General features: G+C 43.5%; 1 protein-coding gene across 2 annotated transcripts in view; it reads right to left on the bottom strand.

The window, feature by feature from the left end:
* CACNA1I (calcium voltage-gated channel subunit alpha1 I) overlaps nucleotides 1-22,479 on the bottom strand; it is a 737,039-nt gene that overhangs the window by 62,657 nt on the left and 651,903 nt on the right. For both annotated transcript variants that reach the window (XM_073644335.1, XM_073644336.1), the window contains exons 26-29: nucleotides 21,716-21,849; nucleotides 15,898-15,968; nucleotides 3,224-3,302; nucleotides 2,788-2,909 (exon numbers count right to left, since the gene is read on the bottom strand). In XM_073644335.1, the coding sequence (XP_073500436.1) occupies nucleotides 2,788-2,909; nucleotides 3,224-3,302; nucleotides 15,898-15,968; nucleotides 21,716-21,849 (406 nt within the window). The remainder of the gene's footprint in view (nucleotides 1-2,787; nucleotides 2,910-3,223; nucleotides 3,303-15,897; nucleotides 15,969-21,715; nucleotides 21,850-22,479) is intronic.

Here is a 22,479-nt window from a genome sequence, read left to right as displayed (position 1 = left end):
CAGAAAATGTGCAAAACGCGCGTTGGGGCGGCATGGGGAACATTTCATCTGCATCCACCTGTAGGTAGCAGCAGGTTATATTATTTTAATTACTACTGGCATAGAGCACTAGTGCACCATTTTGCGGTGAAGCTCTGCACAGCATACCATGTAGATTTATTACATTGACATCAGATGATGTCCCTTTCATTGAACAGTATGTATTGGCGCTGTTTTACAGGGGTTGTACTAACTTGTGTTTAAACATTACCTGTAAAGTACCTAAAAGCTACATTCTTATAACCATGCATAATTTATGTGATTATGTGAAAGATTGACCTAAATCAACCTTGTCGCTGTAGATATTATCAACATAAAGTTGGTATTTTGCCAGATTATTACATGTTATGTATCCCTTCTTTTTAGTTGCACTCTGATATTTCTGCTATCACTGTTTTTATTATACATATATAATTTTGAATAAAGACAATTTTAGGTTAAAAATACTCTTATGTATCTTGAGCCTTAATTAAGCCTGTGATCTTGTTGTTGAAATATTTTACTGCCTGGTTTATGAACGAAATACCTATAGCATTGTACAGTATGTTATTACATTACATGTTACTATATTTATTTACTATTACGCTAATTATTAGTCCAGAATGTAAATTATCATGGACAAAAATTGATCGTTAAATCCAATTACTGTAAGCTAATGTATTCACATCTACAGAGAGTGTCTTCAGCTCTAGGGGACCTGTTTATTTCAATGGTGACTGAGTAAGGGTTCGTGCAGACGTCAATGTAAATCGGTCCAAGCACAGACTGGCCGCGAGTCTCCTGATCCAAGAGTGACAGCATCATATAAATCTATGAGGCTGTGATGCTTGGGTCGGGAGAGCTGCAGCTAGTCCGTTCATTGCAGTCCATACTCGGACGGATTTGCATGGATCTCTGCATGAGACCTTATGCTTAAATTCCTCGAAAGGCTCAGGCAGATGTCAGTGGATCTTAGTCCAATCTTGGATCACAATGCACGGGATGGCCGCTGGTCTCCAGACCCAAGCATGACAGCTTCATATATTCCATGAGGCTGTTATGCTCAGGTTGGGAGAGACATGGCCAGTCCATGCATTGCAGTCCAAGATCTGACCGAAATCCATGGAAGTCTGCCTGAGCCCTGAGGTGGTGCAGGAAAATTGAACACTTGCTTAAGATTACGGCACTGGGGGTACTGTAGTTTTTATTAGGATCTTAATGCTATAACATATAGCATAATAATTTTCGAGATACGTCACTTCCGGGGGCTGGGGGCTTAAATGGAATCCCATTCTGTAAGACTTCATTTAGAGAACTGTATATTTGATCCTAGTGTTGTGCATGGAAAAAAATATCACACAGACAGCACTAAGACTAATGGCATTCAATTGGGCTTCAAGATAACAGTTTTTTAGAATGAACCGAATGTCTGCATGAAAAAAAGTTACAGCATGCACTAGTCTCTTCTGAAGTTTGGAAGAAAATCACCTATTCAAGTCAAAAAATTGGATACCTTGCAGATCAACTGTATATCATCTGATTTTTACCATTACATTGCCATTATTAACATAGGAGAATGGTTTTGTTCTTGTTAATTTTATTCACTGTTTATGTATAAAAGCAAATGCAAGATGGATGACAATACTGATGAAAAATCGTTTGTTTTTTCTGGATGACAATCTGACGACTTTTTTATATACTCATGCAAACTTAGCCTATGACTAAGTGCCCACAATGCAGAAATGCTTGCAGATTTTTTTCTGCATCTCCCTGGCAGGAAAAACGCATGCAGATTTTACATGCATTTTTCCTGCTAGGTAGAAGCGTTTGTAAAGCATTTCTGCATGCGGGTTATCAAGCGCTTTTCCAAGCGATTTTAGCATCACTTGGAAAAGTGCTTGACAACTTGGTCACACTATATAAATCTATGCAACTGGCATGGATTTATATAGTGAGACCAAGTTAATAGTTAAAAAAAGAATAAAAATGTTAAAAAAAACCCCATTATACTCACCTTTTGATGGCCCGAGGTCTTCTCTCCGGTGCGTCCGGTCTCTTGTACGGCTCGCGGTGGTGTAAAAGGACCTTCCATGACGTAATTTAGTCATGTGACAGGTCACACGACTAAATGACGTCATGGAAGGTCCTTTTACACCATCGCGGCAATTCCGCCGCGTGTCCGCAAAAATAATTGGACATGCTGCGGATTTTTCCGCAATGATAATCCGCAGCGGAAATTTCAGCACCATGTGCACAGCACATGCGGATTATCATTGGCGACCATGGGGCACGTATTACCAAGCGTTTTTTAAGCGTTTTCGCTGCGGAAATTCCTCAGCAAAAAACGCTTGAAAAACGCATAGTGGGCATGCAGCCTAAAACAAGCATTAAGAAAGAAAAAACAACCCTGCACTCCAATTTTTGAGAAAAAATAGATTTTTCTTTATTTGTTTAAGCAATCCCATGTGCAATGTCTAGCATTTTGGTCTACTGTATATCTTCAGACTTTCCGGGTTTTCAAAAAAAGGTATAGAACATAGATAGAGGTGCAGAGCTGCAGTATATGATGTCGAATATGAAATTTAGATTAATTTTCTTTTAAATTGAATTGAATTGAAATTACAGTAGATTTGCCTAAATTGTTTTGCTCATCTCTTCATAATACCCTATATATTTTTTTATACAGAAGAAGTCTCTGCCAAAAGTCCATATGGATAACACAAATCTATGACAAAAAAATAATACTAGCTATAGACAATGATATATTACCTTCATTATGCCATTCCAGTTATCGCCAGTAGAAACTTGGAAAAGAGTCAAAAAAGCCATTCCAAAGTTCTCAAAAGTAGCATGTCGACTCATTCCTTCACATGGATGATCATCATTGCATACTGCAATAGCAAAGTGGTCATATTATGCTTTGATATAGATTATTGATGAGCGAGCGTGTTCTGTAACCCTTTCGGCATGCTCGAATGTTAAGTCTGAGTCACTCCGTGTGTATGATTTACAGTCGCAAATCATGGACACACAGTGACTCAAACATAACATTCAAGCACACCGAAGATGCTCGGAAAACACCCGAGCATGCTCGTAAATCTCGAGTAACGAGCATGCTCGCTCATCACTACTATAGATATATAGATATATATATTTGATAATTTCTGATTTATTTTTAAAAGTGATATTTCTTTCAGTTACTCACTAAGCTTCCCGAACAGCTCAACCCCCAGAGCTGCATAGATAAAGAACAGAAGCATGAAGAGCAGACCCAAGTTTCCCACCTAAAACAAACAAAACAAAAACAAATGACAGGCAATAATACAGTACAGTTAATAATAATATAATATAACAAAAGGATAAATCAGCATTAATATTATTATATATAGTAGCTTTGTAAACATATCTACAGTTAAAGGGAATCTGTCAGCAGGATTTCACATCCCAAATGATTTATATGCTCATGTAGCTCTTTCAAAGATCAGTTCAGTAATACCTTTACATGGCCAGTCCATTTCTCCATTACTGAGAAATCAGCATTTCAATTAATATGCCTGAAGAGCTATGATAGATCTGAAGCCTCTGTCACTCCAACTCTATTTCCCATGTAGCCGTCGCCTCCTTCTGCTTGACTGACCACATCTAAGCTGTGTGACTTTATTCAAAGGGAAGTCAATCAAGCAGGAAGGAGGAGGAGATGTTGGACGGGGAATAGAACTGGAGTGACAGAGGCTTCAGATCTATCATAGTTCTTCAGCCTCAATTTCAAATCAATTCAAACTCTGATTTCTCAGTAATGGAGGAATGGACTGGCCATGTAAAGATATTGCTGTATTTGTCTTTAAAGGAGCTACATGCATTTATAAATTGTTTGGGGGATGAAATCCTGCTGACAGATTCCCTTTAAATGCAAAGGCTTTTTAAGCAAAGTTCAGGTTTAAATGACTACTGGTGCACTACCACTAACCATAATGAGTAGTCAGGGATTTACATATAGCTTGTACCTCACTGTGCTCATATTAATATTCTACAACATTCAAAATTCTGTAGCTTTATGGAAAGCTGATGGGCCCGATTATACACTGTGTGAAGAATTATTAGGCAAATGAGTATTTTGATCACATGATACTTTTCATACATGTTGTTCTACTCCAAGCTGCATAGGCTTGAGAGCCAACTACCAATTAAGTAAATCTGGCGATGTGCATCTCTGTAATGAGGAGGGGTGTTGACTAATGACATCAACACCCTATATAAGGTGTGCTTAATTATTAGGCAACTTCCTTTCCTTTGGCAAAATGGGTCAGAAGAGAGATCTGACGGGCTCTGAAAAGTCCAAAATTGTGAGATGTCTTGCAGAGGGATGCAGCAGTCTTGAAATTTCCAAACTTTTGAAGCGTGATCACCGAACAATCAAGCGTTTCATGGCAAATAGCCAACAGGGTCGCAAGAAGCGTGTTGGCCAAAAAAGGCGCAAAATAATTGCCCATGAATTGAGGAAAATCAAGCGTGAAGCTGCCAAGATGCCAGTCGCCACCAGTTTTGCCATATTTCAGAGCTGCAACGTTACTGGAGTATCAAAAAGTACAAGGTGTGTGATACTCAGGGACATGACCAAGGTAAGGAAGGCTGAAAAACGACCACCTTTGAACAAGAAACATAACATAAACGTCAAGAATGGGCCAAGAAATATCTTAAGACTGATTTTTCAAAGGTTTTATGGATTGATGAAATGAGAGTGACTTTTGATGGGCCAAATGGATGGGCCAGAGGCTGGATCAGTAAAGGGCAGAGAGCTCTACTCCGACTCAGACGCCAGCAAGGTGGAGGTGGGGTACTGGTATGGGCTGGTATCATCAAAGATGAACTTGTGGGACCTTTTCGAGCTGAGGATTGTTTAAAAGCCGGCGGCTTTTTACCGCCGGGTTTTAAACAATCATGCACCCATTTTAGCCTTTTCCTCCGCCCCCAGACAGCTTTATAGGCTCCAGCAGACACTTACTCGGGTTACTCGCTTTTCCCATTGACTTACATTGGACTCGTTACTCGTAATGAGTACCCGAGTATTGGGACCTACTCGTTACGAGTATAGCGAGTCCGATTATTTCACTACGCTCTCATTCTTAGTGGGTATATTGATCACTAATTTCTTTGGTTTTTGTTTTTGCATGTCAGAAATGTTTATTTCTAAATTTTGTGCACTGATATTGGTTTACCTGGTGAAAATAAACAAGTGAGATGGGATTATATTTGGTTTTTATTACGTTGCCTAATAATTCTGCACAGTAATAGTTACCTGCACAAACAGATATCCTCCTAAGATAGCCAAATCTAAAAAAAACACTCCAACTTCCAAAAATATTAAGCTTGGATATTTATGAGTCTTTTGGGTTGATTGAGAACATAGTTGTTGATCAATAATAAAAATAATCCTCTAAAATACAACTTTCCTAATAATTCTACACACAGTGTAAGTCACCAGGAGGCCAGGATGCAGATAGAGCCTTAGCAATATTTGATCTAGGACTGGAGCAAGTACAAATCTCCAAACAGGACAATATTAAAGAGGAACTCCTAAACAGCACCACACCTGTCCAAAGATTGTGTCTTGTATAACAGCTCAACTCTATTGGAGTGAATGGGTTTGAGCTGCAATACCACACATAACCTGTAGACAGATGGGGCACTGTTTTATAAAGAAAGCAGCAATTTTTTAAAATCTTGAACAACCCCTTTAATATTGGATTGTGAAAACACTTAATTATCATCAGTGAGTGCTGACTACAGATTGTTAGATTGCACTGTTGGCAGGAACTTTAACATGGCCGCGAAAGGATAAATCTGTCATAGTTTGTGTGGTCTATGAAAATAATCAGACTCATCACATGTTTCAATATTGTGGAACATCTTGATAACACAATCAGACAGGCAAATCATCATCATCTGCCATAGACTCTGATGCTGCAGGGAACAGAGACAACAGCCATGCAGCTTCCGTGCCGATTAGTGACTTTAAGAGAATAAATGGTAAGTAGGGCTGGAGGGGAAAGAGCGGGGATAGGTCTATAAATTGGTAAAATACATCAGTGTGTGCACTGAAGGCCCCAGGAGATTTATCAAACGCATGAGCAAGAATATGAAGTAAAAATCAGCTGGCCTGATGTCGGAGCGGTGATCTGATTTGAAATCAATATTGCTGTTGTCTTTTTCTTGTTCTCTCCTTAATGATCACCTGCCTAAGATTCCTAGGAATAAGGCTCGCTCAGGGCCAACTCATCCATCAGGAGACTGACATAAATCTCATTACACTTTCTGTCATCCACAACTCTTTAAAATGAAATGCATCTGGAGTTTTCATTGTCAATTATGGTGGTGTGGGGAGCCCAGTTCCCTTAGGGGTAAGAGTATGGTTGATTGGAAGCAATCAATAGTAGATGAAGAGGAGTATTGATCTAATAGGTGGCAGCTCTGTTATGATGACATAGCTGAAGAAGGGAAAAGGAAAGATAAAGAAGGCAACATGAAAAGGGACTAACAGAGAATTCCTCTCACTAAAGTTAGTTCTATCATCAATGTAGACTATAGTACAACCTAAGCTCTTAAGGAGCCTTAAAGCTGTTGATTCAAAATCAAAGTACATTTTAATCAATAGATCTCAAATTAATGCTAAATTCCACAATTGGATGTGTTAAAAAAATGTTCCTGAACTGAGATAATCTTATAAATGTGCCCCTGCTGTGTACTGTGTAATGGCTGTGTCTGTCCATGCAGAGCTGCTCCAGTTCATAGTCGGAACATACCACAGCTCCTGGCCAGGAGAGATAGTATAAGTTACTTATGATAAGTGAGTATACCGATGAAACAGCAGGGGCATGCAGCTGCTGCTTTCTAAGGTAACACATTTCCTAGCCTGTTTTATCACAGGAGTCAGTGTTTCCAATGCGTCTCCTGACTTCTGAGCTTATAAATCAAGTCAGTGATGTATGAGTTGATCTTATTTGTCATTGACTTGAATTATGATGAGCTCACAGGGCTGGTGATGTGGCAAAAACACTCATTCTTGTGATTAAACAAGGAAATATGTTACCTCAGGTAGGGAAATATGTTACCTCAAAAAGCAGCAGCTGCATGCCCCTGCTGTTTCATCTGTACACTCACTTATCATAAGTGACTTATGCTGCCCCCTTCCCTCCAGTCAGGAGCTGTGATACATGTTGGATTCAGCCATTACACAGTACATACCAGGGTCACATATATAAAATCATCTTAGTACAGGAACATCATTTTAACACATCCAATTGTGGAACTTATTATTAATTTAATTAAAATGTACTCTTTGTGGGGCAACCCCTTTAATGACTGTTCCGCCATGTAAGAGAATATTATTGCTTATTATCTTTGTACTGTGACATCGTGAAGTTTATTATCCCTGTAATGTTCATATTTACCCCTTTGTTAAAGGGTTGCTCCTACTTTTTTTATAATGATGATTTATCCCACGAATAAGGTCATCAATATCAGATCGATTTGTGGGTCTGACACCCATCATCCCCACTGATCAGCTGTTTTCAGTGCCGGTGATGGCAGGATGTTAACAGTTGTGGAACTGAACAGTACAGCTCCTTCTACTGTGTAGTGGCCACTGACAGGTACTGCAGATCCGCTCCTATTAGGTAAGTCAACAATGTTAAAGTAGTGAAACAACCTTTAATTGCGTCACTTCTATTACATCACTGTGTTAATTATTCCTGCACTGAGACATTGCGATGTTCATTATCGCTGTACTGTGACATCATTGTGTCGTCCCTTGTGACGGATCCGGTTTTATTACAGCCAATCAGCAATCTCATTCTTTCTATTATCCTGTTGTTTGAGTATATTATCCATGTTCTGTGACAAGTTGGCCAACCTTGATACAGAGTTCAGAACTTTAAACAATTTTAACTAAAATCCAGAGTGAACCAAGAACTTGCTGACTTAGTCCCCCTTATCAGGTGAAAATGACTTTTCGTATACGTAACAATCTAATGTACACAGGAACTTTCCCAATTGTCATGCACTATAAGCTGCTATTCACTCTTTTTCAGTAGGTGGTTCATCTTTATCATCATAATGCCAGCACTACAGGTGCTGGAACTTCCTTATCTTCACTTCCAAGTATGCATTGTGCCTATTGTTGTCTATTGGTTTACCTGCCCTGAACTGAAAGCTTAATTCTCCCCTGTCTTATGCCTGTATGCAGTTTGACTGACAGGAGAGCAGGAGCAGAGAGACAAAGACCTGCCGCTACTTCCTGTAATCTGTCGCTGCTAGAGACGGATTACATATGAGAAAAGGCACTTGATAGCAAATTAACAGAAGTGAAGCAGTCACTTTTGAGTGATTTTTCTGGCTGAAAATGGATGCTACTATTGGTACAGAACATAGCATATAGAATGCACATATATTAGATAATGTACATATTATATTACATATTATACGGAGAAAGAAGAAATATATGTTTTCAAAAACACACAAACATTTTGGAAAAAAACTAATAAATGCCCAGCAGCAGTAGCCATCCAGCATGATGACGCCCAGCAGCACCTAAAAGGCAACTATTATGTTATGTGCTTGATGCCGCGTTATTAATCATATCAGTATGTTTTACACAACAGCACAAGTAAACACTATTACCAGCCGGAAAAGTCAAAATACATAATCCATAGTGAGAAATCCATTGTGACAAACATTGTAGAATTCCCTTATCGTCTGTTCACACATTGGGAGCCATATTTCAGGTTCCTCCGGGGATACTTGGTTGCTTTATTAACACAATTCTCAGCTGCTCATTTATGCTTTTATGCCTGAAGTGCCAATGTAATACCGCATGTTATCAAGACAATTCTGTGGGGTAGATTTATCAAGCTAAAAATGTCAAAATTCTGGTGCTATTTGGACCAAAAGTCTTTCATGACTTGTACCCTATTTAGACACTTTCTGTGCCTAACCCAACAAGTGGGTGTGGCATCGCTGAAAGAGGCGTGGCTTAGCAAGAAGTAGCATAGCCTGATTGATTCATAGTAAGTCAACTAGATATTAATTAATCTGTAAAAATTAATTTTGGCCAACTTTGATTCAACCTGCAGATTTGATTTGGAATAGAAATGAAATAGAATATTCATCCAAAAAATATTTATTATGGTCTGAGGTCTCTCCAGACTTCAAAGCATGTAGGGGAATGAAGGGGTTAAAAAACAATAAACCCTTATGAAGGGGTTAAAAAACAATGAACATTATATACTCAATTATTCACCTGTCCTCACACCACCTCAGTTCCCGGATCTCCGCACATCAGTTTTTGGACCTGTCGCACTCACTTCCTGAGCTGAGGCCAGAGATTGCTCTCATGTGGTCAAGTGGGGGCACAACCCGGCATTGACATCAATGACATTAATCACCCCATGCAGTCATGTGAAAGGACCAAGCTTGTCATTAACATCCATCACCACCCACGTGACAATGTGAGGCCAAACACAGGCCTCAATATTGGAAGGTAGCACCATAAGATTTGAAAAATTGGATCAGAGCAAGAAAGGGAGCAGAGGCGTAAGGACAAGTGAAGGAGGTGGTCCTACAACAGGTTTATATACTGCTAATTATTTCTTTAACCCCTGAGCAGCACTTAACAGAAGACATTCTTTTGAATCAAATCACAAAAATTTCAAAAATGTGGGATTTACATGAATGAGAAAATTTCGGGAAACTCAACAAATTTATTCCAAATTGATTTGCTCATCACTAAAGCCAACTATTAGTATAGACTAGACAGTCATCATACACATGAAATGGCTGTCAGCTGTCTGATGATTCAGCCGATCGTTTGGCCACCAGCCATCTTGGCCGCCTCTCCTATATACAGGAGTGCTTGTTCGGTTGAGCGCTCCTGTGTTCTCTATAAGAAAGTTGTCACCAAACATATCTGGTGGTGGCTTTTCTCCAGTAGACAATATGACCTGCAGCCTAAAATTGGAAGTGCCGGATTAATATTTCCCTTGATAATAAAGCTCCCATACACATTGGTCTGTCGGCCGAACCTGTCATTATCACTTTTTTGGCCAACAATAGTCTAAAGTTTAGGGTGAGCTTAAAGGTGCGCAAGATTTATCGAACATTGTGCACCACTAAAAATAACCTGAAACATTTTAAACTTCTCCAGTTGAATTCATTATAGCATTTTTGCCTATTTTTGACTAGTTTATTGAGTTTTTTCGCTTTGCGATGAATTCTACTTTTAATTTATGATCTATTTTATATGTGTTCGCCTGTTTTTTTATATGTTCCAGCTAAATCTATCCGTGTAGGTAAAATGTACCAGACTGGAGTCCAGGATGGATAGCTTACAAAGGATTGCCAGGATTTAATACAAGTGAGCGCACCTTTCAGCTGAAGGCAGGATTAGATCTATATGGGTTTTAAAAGGGTTGTTTAATGACTGACAGCCCCTTTCATATGGAAGTTTCATAGATTTTCCTTTTACAGAGATTAACATTTCTTAACATAAGTCCCCATAGATGTTAGACATTGTAATTCATACTTGCTAACTTTTCAGATGGTATGTCAGGAAGATTCCGAAAAGAGATGAACAAAGCACCATGCTAAATTTTTGGCCTTATGCCACATCTGCTTATATTGAAAGCTATGCTCACATTACGTTTCTGCTATACATTTGTAGCTCAGTCAAAATCCCTGAAAAATGTGATCTAGACAGAAGCCAGAACAGAGGCTTTCACTATAATGTACCAGATCGAGTCACTTTTACTCTGTTTGGTCTCTGTTCTAAATGTGTCTGTCTTTTTTAGACGGGCATCTGAGTATGGTCAACAGCACTTTGGCTGTGCCAAAACTGAGGCCAGACAGAGGCCAAAGTAAGTCCATCTGCTTCATTGTGGTCAATGCCTTTGATGGGGTTTTAGTCTAAATCCCATTTTTCAGGGCTTGAAATGGAAGCCCCGACAGGACTATCAATTGTGGCAAAAAACATAATGTGAACCTAGCCTAAGCTAATAATACAGTTCAAAGACCAAATCCATTAAATAAATACAGACCCTAAATCTCTTAATATTTATACAGACATCCAGACTAGACACCCAAAATGAGTATAAAGCCCAGATTGCACCACCAAAATATAAACCTCTGAATAGGTCATTCACGAATAAAGATCATGTGACGCTAGTCACTATGCACGTAGTCAAGAGGTCTGAGGTTAAAAGCCAGGAAGGTACGTCATAGACAGAGAGGTGAGACAAATGTGTAGTCAGGTAACACTCCAGGGTCAGAATTCCAAGAAGGTAGCGGATCAAGACAAAAGGGCTTGGCAAATGGATGGTCAAAGGCAAATCCAAGGTCGAGCAGCAAATATCAGAATATAAGACTAAGAGCACAGAGCACATACACATCTCTTGAAAAAAACTACAATTGGCAGTAATCTAAGGCAGAGAGCTTGGCTAAATAACCAGGTCATTACTCCAAACAGGCGACACATGGAGGAAGCCCTGACACACCCTGGTCCTGATTGGATGACTAAACTGTCACTCAAGACACTGACAGCTCAGCACACCCCAGCATCCGGATTGGACGGCTGTATAGTTCATCATCATACTGACAGCTCAGCATGCCCCAATACTAGATTGGATGGCAGAACTGTCATTCACTGCGTCCAGACACACTGAAAGGAGGAATCGTGACAGGTCATCTGAACAAATACAGATCCTTTAACAAAATGCACATTATCATGGGCTTCTGAATAAATAGAGACCCCAGAAACCCTATAGTAAGAGAAAACTCAGATCAGACACCCTAAAGAACTACAGATCCTTGGACAGATATCCCTAACACAGACCCCAGATCACACTCTCTTTCTAAAACCCGTAAACCAGACCCGCCTTAATACAAACCTCAGACTAAAGTTGAAAGATTTGACAACCCTTTAATAACTTAAAGGGGTTGTCCATTACTCGGACAACCTCTTTTGAATGCCTATCTTTCCCCCCAGTAAAACAGTAACAAACTCACCTCTGTTGCCGGCGCTGTTCCACCGATATTGACACTGGGTCTCCCGGGAATCACGTGACATTGTTATACCTCACGATCCCTGTGGCCAGTCAGCACTGGCTTCACTCTCCCCTACTTTTGGCAAATCAAGACAATCAGAGTAAGTGAGATAGCAGCCGTAGCTCTCACTTCCTCTAGATGTCAATTATGTCCCTAGGAGAGGAGCGTGAAGCTAGCTGTGATTGGCCGCAGGGATGGCGTGACATAACAATGTCTGTGATCCTCGGGAAAGCAAGTGTGACCCCGCTGGTACGGCAGTGAAGGTGAGTATAAGTGTTGTTACTTTACTGGAAGGAAACATATGGATTCAGAAAGGGTTGTCCAAATAGTGGACAACCCCTAAAAGGCCCCCATTAACATTAGCCTAATGTCAGCTGAACCCGTCAATATTAACAAGCTCAGCCGATGGTCTAATTTGAAAGGGGGCACTGGCCAACTGATGATCAGGAGACAACTCAATCACATATGTCCGATTTTGGACTGACAATCACATCCCTGCCTCTGAGATAAACTGCCAACCGATGTGACTGCCAGAGACTTTCTCATAGAGAACAAAGGAGCACTCAATCGAACAAGAGCTCTTGTGCATGGCAGAGTCGGCTGAGATGGCTGTCGGATGAACGATTAGCCAAAACTTTTATTCCTGTAAAACATTAGCCCTCAAGTTGAATTTGTGTTTCAGATTTTAGAAGACAATACAAAGTAAGAACTTTGCAACCGGATATCTTCTCTATTAATCTGAATAGTGTTGTTTCAGCAGCCGGTATATAGATTTCTGTAAGTCCCTAATCAGATGTACAGGACAGTCAGAGAAATTTCTGCAACAAATCTGGCATGTGTGAATATATCCTAAGCAGCCAGTATGATTTCCTAAGAAAATGTCAAACTAATATAGATCATTGTTAAGAGATATGATTACCATTCACCATATACATTTCACATTTCCTAAATGAATGGGAAAACTAAACTTGACAAAAGCGCTCATAGAGGACACAGGTCGAGCCATTGGTTGGCAGGAACACATTTCATTTCCAGCAATAAAAGGATTGTTCAAATGTAATCCATCTAGTCAGCATAGGGCTGACATTCAAGGCAAGGGACGGGATGCATTTTGTCTACCCTCTAAAGCTAATTGTACCTTGGCCTTATAGATTTTGCCTTCTTCTGGATCATTATTTTTAACTCAAAGTACATATTGTAAGTCTTTTTCCAGCCTAACCAATATACCACACCAAGAAAAAGTTAACCTACTTTTTCAGCTTACATTGCCAAATATGACAATTATGATACAAAAACCACACATTTAAGTATGGTACCAGTGATGCAGTTTAAAGGAAATCTGTCACCAGTTTTTTTTTTTACTTAATATGAGAACAGTATAATGTAGAGACAGAGACCCTGATTCCAGTGATGTGTTACTTACTGGGCTGCTTGCTTTAGTTTTGCTAAAATGACAGTTTTATAAGCAGGAGATTATCGCTAGTAAACCTGCTGCCATGTAGTCCTCCATATTCATGAGCTCTGTATAACCCCAACAATGACTGGCAGCTTTGTGCCTATGCACAGTGTACACAGAAATCTGCCAATCAGTGGTGTGGGCGGGGATATAGAGAGCCCAGCATTCAGAGAACTGGTAGCTCTGCAGCAGATAAAACTGGAATCAGGGTCTCTGACCATACATCATGCTCCTCTCAGATAGGGTAGCAAAAACCTGGTAATGGATTTCCTTTAAAATAAATATCAAATGTTTACATGAATCCTAGTGTCTGAGTCCAGCTGCATCATTATGCCTGCCCCGCTTTGGCATTACAATTACAGAATATTTGAACCTGACAGTATATTTTTCACTTTGGTAGACCTCATTCAGAAGACTGTTTTTGTGGAGTACGAGAAAAAAATAGACAGATTTTTTGGGGGGATTTTCATTAGTGTTTTGTCTATGTGTTATTTTTTGTTTCACCTGTTTTTCTCGTATGCACCAAAAAAAAAAAACAAGAAAACTTTTCCAACCGTTTATTTAGTAAAATATGGACAACACTCAGGTGGCATTTGGATGGTTTCCGTGTGCTGCTGTTTTTTTTCACTGATCCATTGATTTGAATAGGCGAGTTTGATCTATAAGTCGGATTAAAAGCAGCCATGGATCCTTTTTTTATGGACACTCAAACATGTGAACAGCCCCATAGACTATAATCGATACGTTATGTTTTATCCATGAAAAATGCGGGTAGAACACATATGTGAAAAATAGACATTTAAATGAGATTTTAGGGGGCGCTGAGTACCCTCATCTTTTGCGTTGCATATGTGAGGGTCCACACCGTTTACATCTCCCACCTGTCCAAGGCTGTTCTAAATTAAAGCAGAATAATGCAGATTCCTACCTTTACTGAGTACATTTTGTATGGCCAATGTACATGACATTTAAGGCTTCATGCATACTGGCATACATCTTGTACGGCTCCTATGAAGCAGCACAGACTCATTGCACTACCAAGAAAGTATTGTGTTATCTGTGGGTACAATGATATATGCCCTTTAATGCACTGTATCTATACTTTTTTTTTTTTCAATTCTATATGTATTATTAATGTACAGCGCCATGGAATAAATGGCGCTATAATAATAAATAATAATAATAAACAATTGCACAAAATATTTCCAATACGTATACAAATAGCCCAGAGCCCCTGCCCAACTCTCGACTGTATCCGCATCCTGGATGCCGATACAGTTGAAGTACTGTTGGAGGAGGGAGCTGTCAGCTGAAGCTCCCTCCTCCATCATTCTCCCTGTACACCCAATGTCTCAGTGCAGTAGGTGCGACGTTGTCACTGCATCGTAACCGCTATGCCGAGCAGTGCAGACCACAGGCTGCAGAGACCGGAGCAGCGGCAGAATGGGGAGCGGTGAGTATTTTTTTAAAAAAAAAAAAATCAATGAGTACTTTTCTGGAGTCATCATACTATTTGGAGGACTATGTGGTGGCCATTATACTGTTTGGAGGCCTGTATGGGGGCCAATTATACTGTTTGGAGGGCTGTATGGGGGCCAATTATACCGTGTGCAGGGGTGTGCCAGGTGCCATTATACTGTGTGAAAGGTTGTGTGGGGAACATTATACTGTGTGCGGGGCTATGTTGGGGGCCATTATACTGTTTGGATGGGTAGTGGAGGCCATTATAATGTGTGCAGGCCATTATACAGTGTGGAGAGTTGTGTGGGGGCCACTATACTGTATTAAGGGTTACTATACTGTATGGAGGGCCATCATATTGTGAAGAGGGCTGTGTTAGGGCCATTATACTGTGTTTGGGGGACTATGGGGACCATCATACTGCATTGGGGTCACTGTGGGGCATCATACTTTGCAGGGGTGTACTGTAGGGTCATCATACTGAGCGTGTGGTGGGTACTGTAGAGGAATTCACTATGGGGGTATCTTACGGTGTTTGAGGGCACATACTGTATTTTGGCATCATACTTTCTGGGGGCCATGAAAGGAGTATTGTAGCTTGTGGGAACATTAAAAGGCTTCAATAAAGGCAAACTTACTTTGTAAGGGTTGTAAAGTTGTGGGGTATGCTCTTCTGTGACCCTGTCAATTTTTTTTTTTTTTTTGAGAGGTGGGGGGGGGGGTGTAATTAGGATTTTTGCTATGGGCCCTTATGATTTCTATGTACGCCCTGCTCTCACTGTATGATTCATCACTGTAAAATCTCCAGTTGCACTGAACATAAAATAAAATTAATAATACGAAGTAGAGTGGTTAGACCTTAACATTACCTGCGGCAGAGCCTGAACCACGGTGTCCAGTAATGCCCTCATTCCGGTTGCCATTTTCAGCAGCTTTAACACTGTATATTGGAGGCAATTGAAAACAGAATGTCACAAGAAAATAAACTGCATTGCATCTGATCATTTGCCATCATCATTAGCTGATAGTATATTTACTTTTATTAATTGACTTTTTTTATTGTATCCCTTGTAGGGGGAACATGATGTACAGAAACTGCTGCAGCTGGGAGCAAACAGGGTTTCACAGAAGGGTGCATTCAGACATCTCCACAAATTAGTCAGGGATCGGGCCACAAGGTTATGGATTGGTCTCGGCTCTCTCGACCCAAGTGTGACAGCTTGAAAGAAATATATAAAGCTGTCACACTCGGGTGAGGAGAGCCATGGCTAGTCCGTGCATTGAGGTCCAATTTCATACTGATTTGTATGGACGTCTGAATCTTCCCTAATACACATTAATCCCTCTTTTGTTGCATTGCCTTGGAATACAACTCCCAGAAACCTTTGCTCTTGTTTGCAACCTGGAAGAGGAGAAGCAGCAGCAGAGAAAATGACTGATTTGTTGAGCAAGCTGGAGAAAAAGTGAGGCACTAACTGCACTGTGGAACATGTGGGCTGTCATCTGACGCGCCCCTGGGCCTGCTGTGTCGTGCGGCATCGCGCGCACGGGGGCTTACCCGGAGCCGGATCAGATGGGGGTAGTAGTCTCGTGGCGGTGACCCGGTCCGTGCCCAGGGAGTCAAACTGAGCGGCAGTCTTTAGCAGTAGATGTTAGAATGTTCGACTACGCCACCCGTGGATTGCGGTCACGGGACCGCCGCTGCACGGCAGTCCGCTGAGGCCGGTGTTGTTTGTGCAGCTGAGAATGAGATGACTCCCCACGGGAGGAGTATGGCCTCATGGCAGATCTGTTAGAGATGATGATGGGAGTGATGGTGCGGGTGTCCCAGTGCTGAGGGTGCAGGTGTGACGGCCGGAACACAGAGGCGGAAAGTGCAGTTTCAAAAGCTTTACTCACAGTTCTTTATCAGATCCTTGTGCACAGTAGGACCACCCGAGCCGTGCTGCGTCCACCAGGTCAGGGACTCGGCCAACTCCCAGGCGATTCCAGAGCGTGGTCCAGAGCTCCCCTCTCTTCCTTCCTACTGGCCGTCCTCACCAGGGACCCACCTATGTCCGGCTTCCTCGGGCCTTATGGGGCAAAACCTCTCTCCGGCTTTCCTGACCCTATGTGACGTGCCTTCCTGGTGGATGTGGCGAGGGGTCGTGCCAAAGCTTGACCACGACCTCCGGTTCCTGGCTAAGGATGATTGACCTCCACCAGTTTGGGATCCGGTACCCTTCTCTGCCAACCCTTCACCCGTTTTAGTTCACTCGTGGGATCTTAGGGTTCCTTCTGCTTGCGTCTCTGGGCCTTTCCTTGTGTTTCTCCTCTTCCTTCTCTCCTCTCTCTGCTTCAGGCCTAGCTCTGGAGCTGGGCCCAGACGGAGCCACAGCTCCCTGTCAGCCCTCTCTGGCTGAGCTCCTCTCTCCACTCCTCCAGGCTGAACAGACCCTGTCTAAAGATGGTGCCCACCTTATATACTCCCTCTGACACCCGAGCCCAGGTGACTAGCACCCAATGGGCTCCTACCTATGCCCAGAGTCCCTCCCCTATCTGCTCCTACACTACTGGGATGTTCCTCCCCCCCCCCACTCCAGCCAGGGACAGACGCTGTCGTACCTGCACAACTATCTGGTGGGAGTACCGTTGTTCTGTCCCCCGGAAATGGGGTGAGTGTAGTGCATGCAGCTATCTGAGCTCTGTCCCACACTCCATCCTTACCCGGGAGTGGAATACCACACCTCTGGTTCGAGGTGCAATACCCCTGTAGCAGCCGAGCCCTCGGGGTGCTACATTCCCCCCTGGTAAACCACAGCACGTCCTCGGGCTGGAAAAGAGCAAAACATAATAAACATACAAAATTTTTTTAAAGTGCACTCATATATAAGACATTAACTTTTCACTCATCCCTTTATGGGAGGTACTCTTCTCTCTTTAACGTTACTGGTATAAAACATTTTTACAAAAACATTCTACTAATGCCACCGGAACTCTTTTTGCAAAACACCATATAAAACTTTTTGGCATTACTATTTTAGCAGCACATAAACTTTTCACATTAAGGCAGTTTCAAGTAAAATACTTTCAGAACATTTTCTTGAGTTCTGGCCGCTGTGCAACTTGCGACCAGGTAAAGGTGCAACAGTCCATTTTAATCCGCCTTGAGGTAGACGTTGCGGTTCTTGTATAAAACCAGTAGGGGGCGCTTTAAGAAGCGCAACTATGTACAAGGGTATGGCCGCTCTCAGTCCTCGGCCAGTGGGAATAGGGGAATGGCTGCTCACAGTCCTCAGCCTGGTTAGGGATTAGGGGCACACAGGTAACAGTTCACAGGGTCGACAATTTTACAACAGTTCTTGTACCAGTTCTTTTACCCTGATGGGTAACTATTTACAGTTCCACTTTACCGTTCACTGGTAACGGTGTCCTCCTGATGCTTCCTCCTTGTACTCTTCAGACCCGTCCGGATCCTCAGGGTGGCATGTGTCTGGGCGATACCGCAGCTCCTCCTCAGTCAGACGGTGTACATGGAGGGCGTACAGTCCTTTGGCACCCGGGGAGTTCAGGCCTTGCGACCGGGCCTGGAGAGGGTCGCCGTTGATGACGCCCGGGGTCAGAGAGTGCGAATTTGGGCCTGGGCGCGGGCTGGTGGTGGCGGTGCCCAGGGCTGGAGGGCTCGGCTGCAGGGCTTGTTGCGGGGTCTGGAGCAGGTCGGTGTCTGCAGCGCCCGGGAGTGGCGGCTCCACCAGGGGGCCCGGAAGCAGGCTGACGCTGGCAGCGTCCGGGACAGGGAGACTCCTCTTACCTGCTCCCGCGACCGCTCCTGCATCACGCGTCTTCTCCTGGCGCTGGTCGGGGCCCGCGACGGCTGGGGTACTGCCGATGCTGGGCAGCTTAGTCTGCTGCCGGTCCGCCATCTTGCTGTCCGTTCCTGGTGTCCTCCTCCCCCCTGGTGGACCGTGGCCTACCTTACGGAGATCCTCTTCTGTAGGCCGCGGCTCCGCAGTCGATCGTCGGGGTTAAGGACCTTGCGTCGCGCTCCTGTGACGTCAGCGTCGCTCCCTCTCCCTTCCAGGACCTTACGCAGCGTCGGTGCGTGAGGCGGAGCTTCAGATCTCGCGCGCTTTCGGTGTCCACGCCCCTCTTCTTCCCGCGCGGCGTCCCGAAGATGGCGCCCGATGGCGGGAAAACTACTGCGGATGGCGGGAAGACAGCGGGAAACGACCCAAGATGGCGTCCGATGGCGGGAAACGGTCCAAGATGGCGTCTGATGGCGGGAATCGGCTCCGGATGGCGGGAAACGACTCCGGACGGCGGGAAACTTCTGGAAATGGCGGGAGACTTCTTTTTAAGGCACATGTGCAGTTTTCTTCAGGCACGCAATACCCGCTTGTGGCGGGTTGGTAAAGATCCTGCCGACTACGCCAAAGTTGACGCGCCCCTGGGCCTGCTGTGTCGTGCGGCATCGCGCGCACGGGGGCTTACCCGGAGCCGGATCAGATGGGGGTAGTAGTCTCGTGGCGGTGACCCGGTCCGTGCCCAGGGAGTCAAACTGAGCGGCAGTCTTTAGCAGTAGATGTTAGAATGTTCGACTACGCCACCCGTGGATTGCGGTCACGGGACCGCCGCTGCACGGCAGCCCGCTGAGGCTGGTGTTGTTTGTGCAGCTGAGAATGAGATGACTCCCCACGGGAGGAGTATGGCCTCAGGGCAGATCTGTTAGAGATGATGATGGGAGTGATGGTGCGGGTGTCCCAGTGCTGAGGGTGCAGGTGTGACGGCCGGAACACAGAGGCAGAAAGTGCAGTTTCAAAAGCTTTACTCACAGTTCTTTATCAGATCCTTGTGCACAGTAGGACCACCCGAGCCGTGCTGCGTCCACCAGGTCAGGGACTCGGCCAACTCCCAGGCGATTCCAGAGCGTGGTCCAGAGCTCCCCTCTCTTCCTTCCTACTGGCCGTCCTCACCAGGGACCCACCTATGTCCGGCTTCCTCGGGCCTTATGGGGCAAAACCTCTCTCCGGCTTTCCTGACCCTATGTGACGTGCCTTCCTGGTGGATGTGGCGAGGGGTCGTGCCAAAGCTTGACCACGACCTCCGGTTCCTGGCTAAGGATGATTGACCTCCACCAGTTTGGGATCCGGTACCCTTCTCTGCCAACCCTTCACCCGTTTTAGTTCACTCGTGGGATCTCAGGGTTCCTTCTGCTTGCGTCTCTGGGCCTTTCCTTGTGTTTCTCCTCTTCCTTCTCTCCTCTCTCTGCTTCAGGCCTAGCTCTGGAGCTGGGCCCAGACGGAGCCACAGCTCCCTGTCAGCCCTCTCTGGCTGAGCTCCTCTCTCCACTCCTCCAGGCTGAACAGACCCTGTCTAAAGATGGTGCCCACCTTATATACTCCCTCTGACACCCGAGCCCAGGTGACTAGCACCCAATGGGCTCCTACCTATGCCCAGAGTCCCTCCCCTATCTGCTCCTACACTACTGGGATGTCCCCCCCCCCCCCACTCCAGCCAGGGACAGACGCTGTCGTACCTGCACAACTATCTGGTGGGAGTACCGTTGTTCCGTCCCCCGGAAATGGGGTGAGTGTAGTGCATGCAGCTATCTGAGCTCTGTCCCACACTCCATCCTTACCCGGGAGTGGAATACCACACCTCTGGTTCGAGGTGCAATACCCCTGTAGCAGCCGAGCCCTCGGGGTGCTACACATCCATTGCTGAAAAAACAGTGAGGACCCAGGACAGGAGCACAGGGTGAGCGCTAACAGCTCTACAGCCTAGTGTGATTGAACAGTAACCCCCACAGCTGTACCACAACTACAGACCAGCCAGATTACCAAGAGTTGCCCACCGCCGTCTGGCTTAACTCAGAGGAGAATCCTGCCATTCATTCCTGGTGTCCCAAAGCACCTGGACCCTGCAGCCCTGCTGTATCCCTGTGTGACCCCAGACCTGCCACATCAATGAGTGAGCAGCTACTGCTAGGACTTCTGGTTCCACTTTTAAGGAAGTTATAATTGAACAACCTGTTAAGGGAGTATTGATTGGACTTGTGGTTCCACATGCCAGGAGTTTATAATGGGACCATCAATAAAGGGGATATTTTTCTCATTGGGTTATTAAGTGCACCAATGGTTCCTGTAGGCGCGCCAACATCCATGTCAACCGTGCCCCTATATTGGACTGTGTTATTTGCATTGCTGCAGCCATTTGTGGGTTAAGTATGATTAGTTCGGAGTGCGTCTGGTGTCACTTAAAGGGAAAGTGTCATACTTAACATCCAGGCCCACTGCAAAGCACATTCTGTACCTTGACGAGAATAACATGTCTTCTGCATTTATGTGGTAACATTTGTTTTGCTGTTCCTTGTTATTCCCCCTGCATTTTTCACCATTAACCCTGCTATAAATAAATCTGTTGAATGTTTCAATCTCATCTCTTGTGAGTGTTTACAGAGTGTGGACAGATGTTTCCCGAGTCGAACCCTGGCAGTAGAGTAAGACCCTCCTACATTCCACAAGAGCTCCCAGCAAGATTCGGGTGGAGGCACTGCGCCATACCGAGGTGAGAACTACCGAACACAGAGGTGGCTTAAAGAGTGTTACATTATATCATCATTGCCATACTATTATTTAGTTATTTTATAATGTAAATATTATTTTAAGTATTTATTTATCATTTTGTCTTATTTTTTTATTTTATTACCTCTAGTGATGCGTAATACTCTCATTATGCGGATAATAGTGGGATTGATAGGCAAAGCAGCATTAATTTCAATCTCTTCCAAAGTGATTCCCATTACAGATAGGAGCACGATGGCCAGATCCAACTGGTTCCACCTGCAAAGGATAAAAAAATACATCCATGAAACAGCCATACATTTTCTTTCATAGAATCATAGTTTCCATGTAATGCTATCCAGGTCTTATTAGATTCCAGACATATAGAGATAAATGCTTTTAGGGCAGGATTATCCAGTACAAATGAAGTATAATGGATCCATATCCAAAATAAGAAAACTTCTGCATGTAATCCAAAGCATATAAAGGTACAATAAAGGGCCCCTGGGCTTCAACAGGAGCTCTATGAAAACAGAATAGAGGTACAACCGTAGGCATAAGCTCTGAAGGAGTTACTCCAAATTACTAAGAGCACTGTAGTTAGTAGATTGTGTAGAACCATCTAGAAGAAGAGAATTAGATAAAAACTAACGTTAAAGAATCTTGCCATAGTTCATTTTAAAGCAGATTTCAGAATTCAAGCTACCTACATCATTTAATAGATCTTCCGGACTAGGTGAACCCAGTGCACTTACTTTGAAAATCCATGTCAGAATGTCAGTATACTCCTTTGTGAAATCTATGCCTGCCTATTATTAAAATGAACATTCTATGAGTCCAGCTATACAAATTTTAATTTGAAGATTTTCACGGCCATTCTGAAATGGATTCTCAAAGTAAATACACCAG

Source organism: Phyllobates terribilis, unplaced genomic scaffold, assembly GCF_046119375.1.
Source record: "Phyllobates terribilis strain yellow unplaced genomic scaffold, ASM4611937v1 Scaffold_8__6_contigs__length_399053987, whole genome shotgun sequence".
NCBI lineage: Eukaryota > Metazoa > Chordata > Amphibia > Anura > Dendrobatidae > Phyllobates > Phyllobates terribilis.
This window is presented reverse-complemented; position numbering and strand designations above follow the sequence as displayed.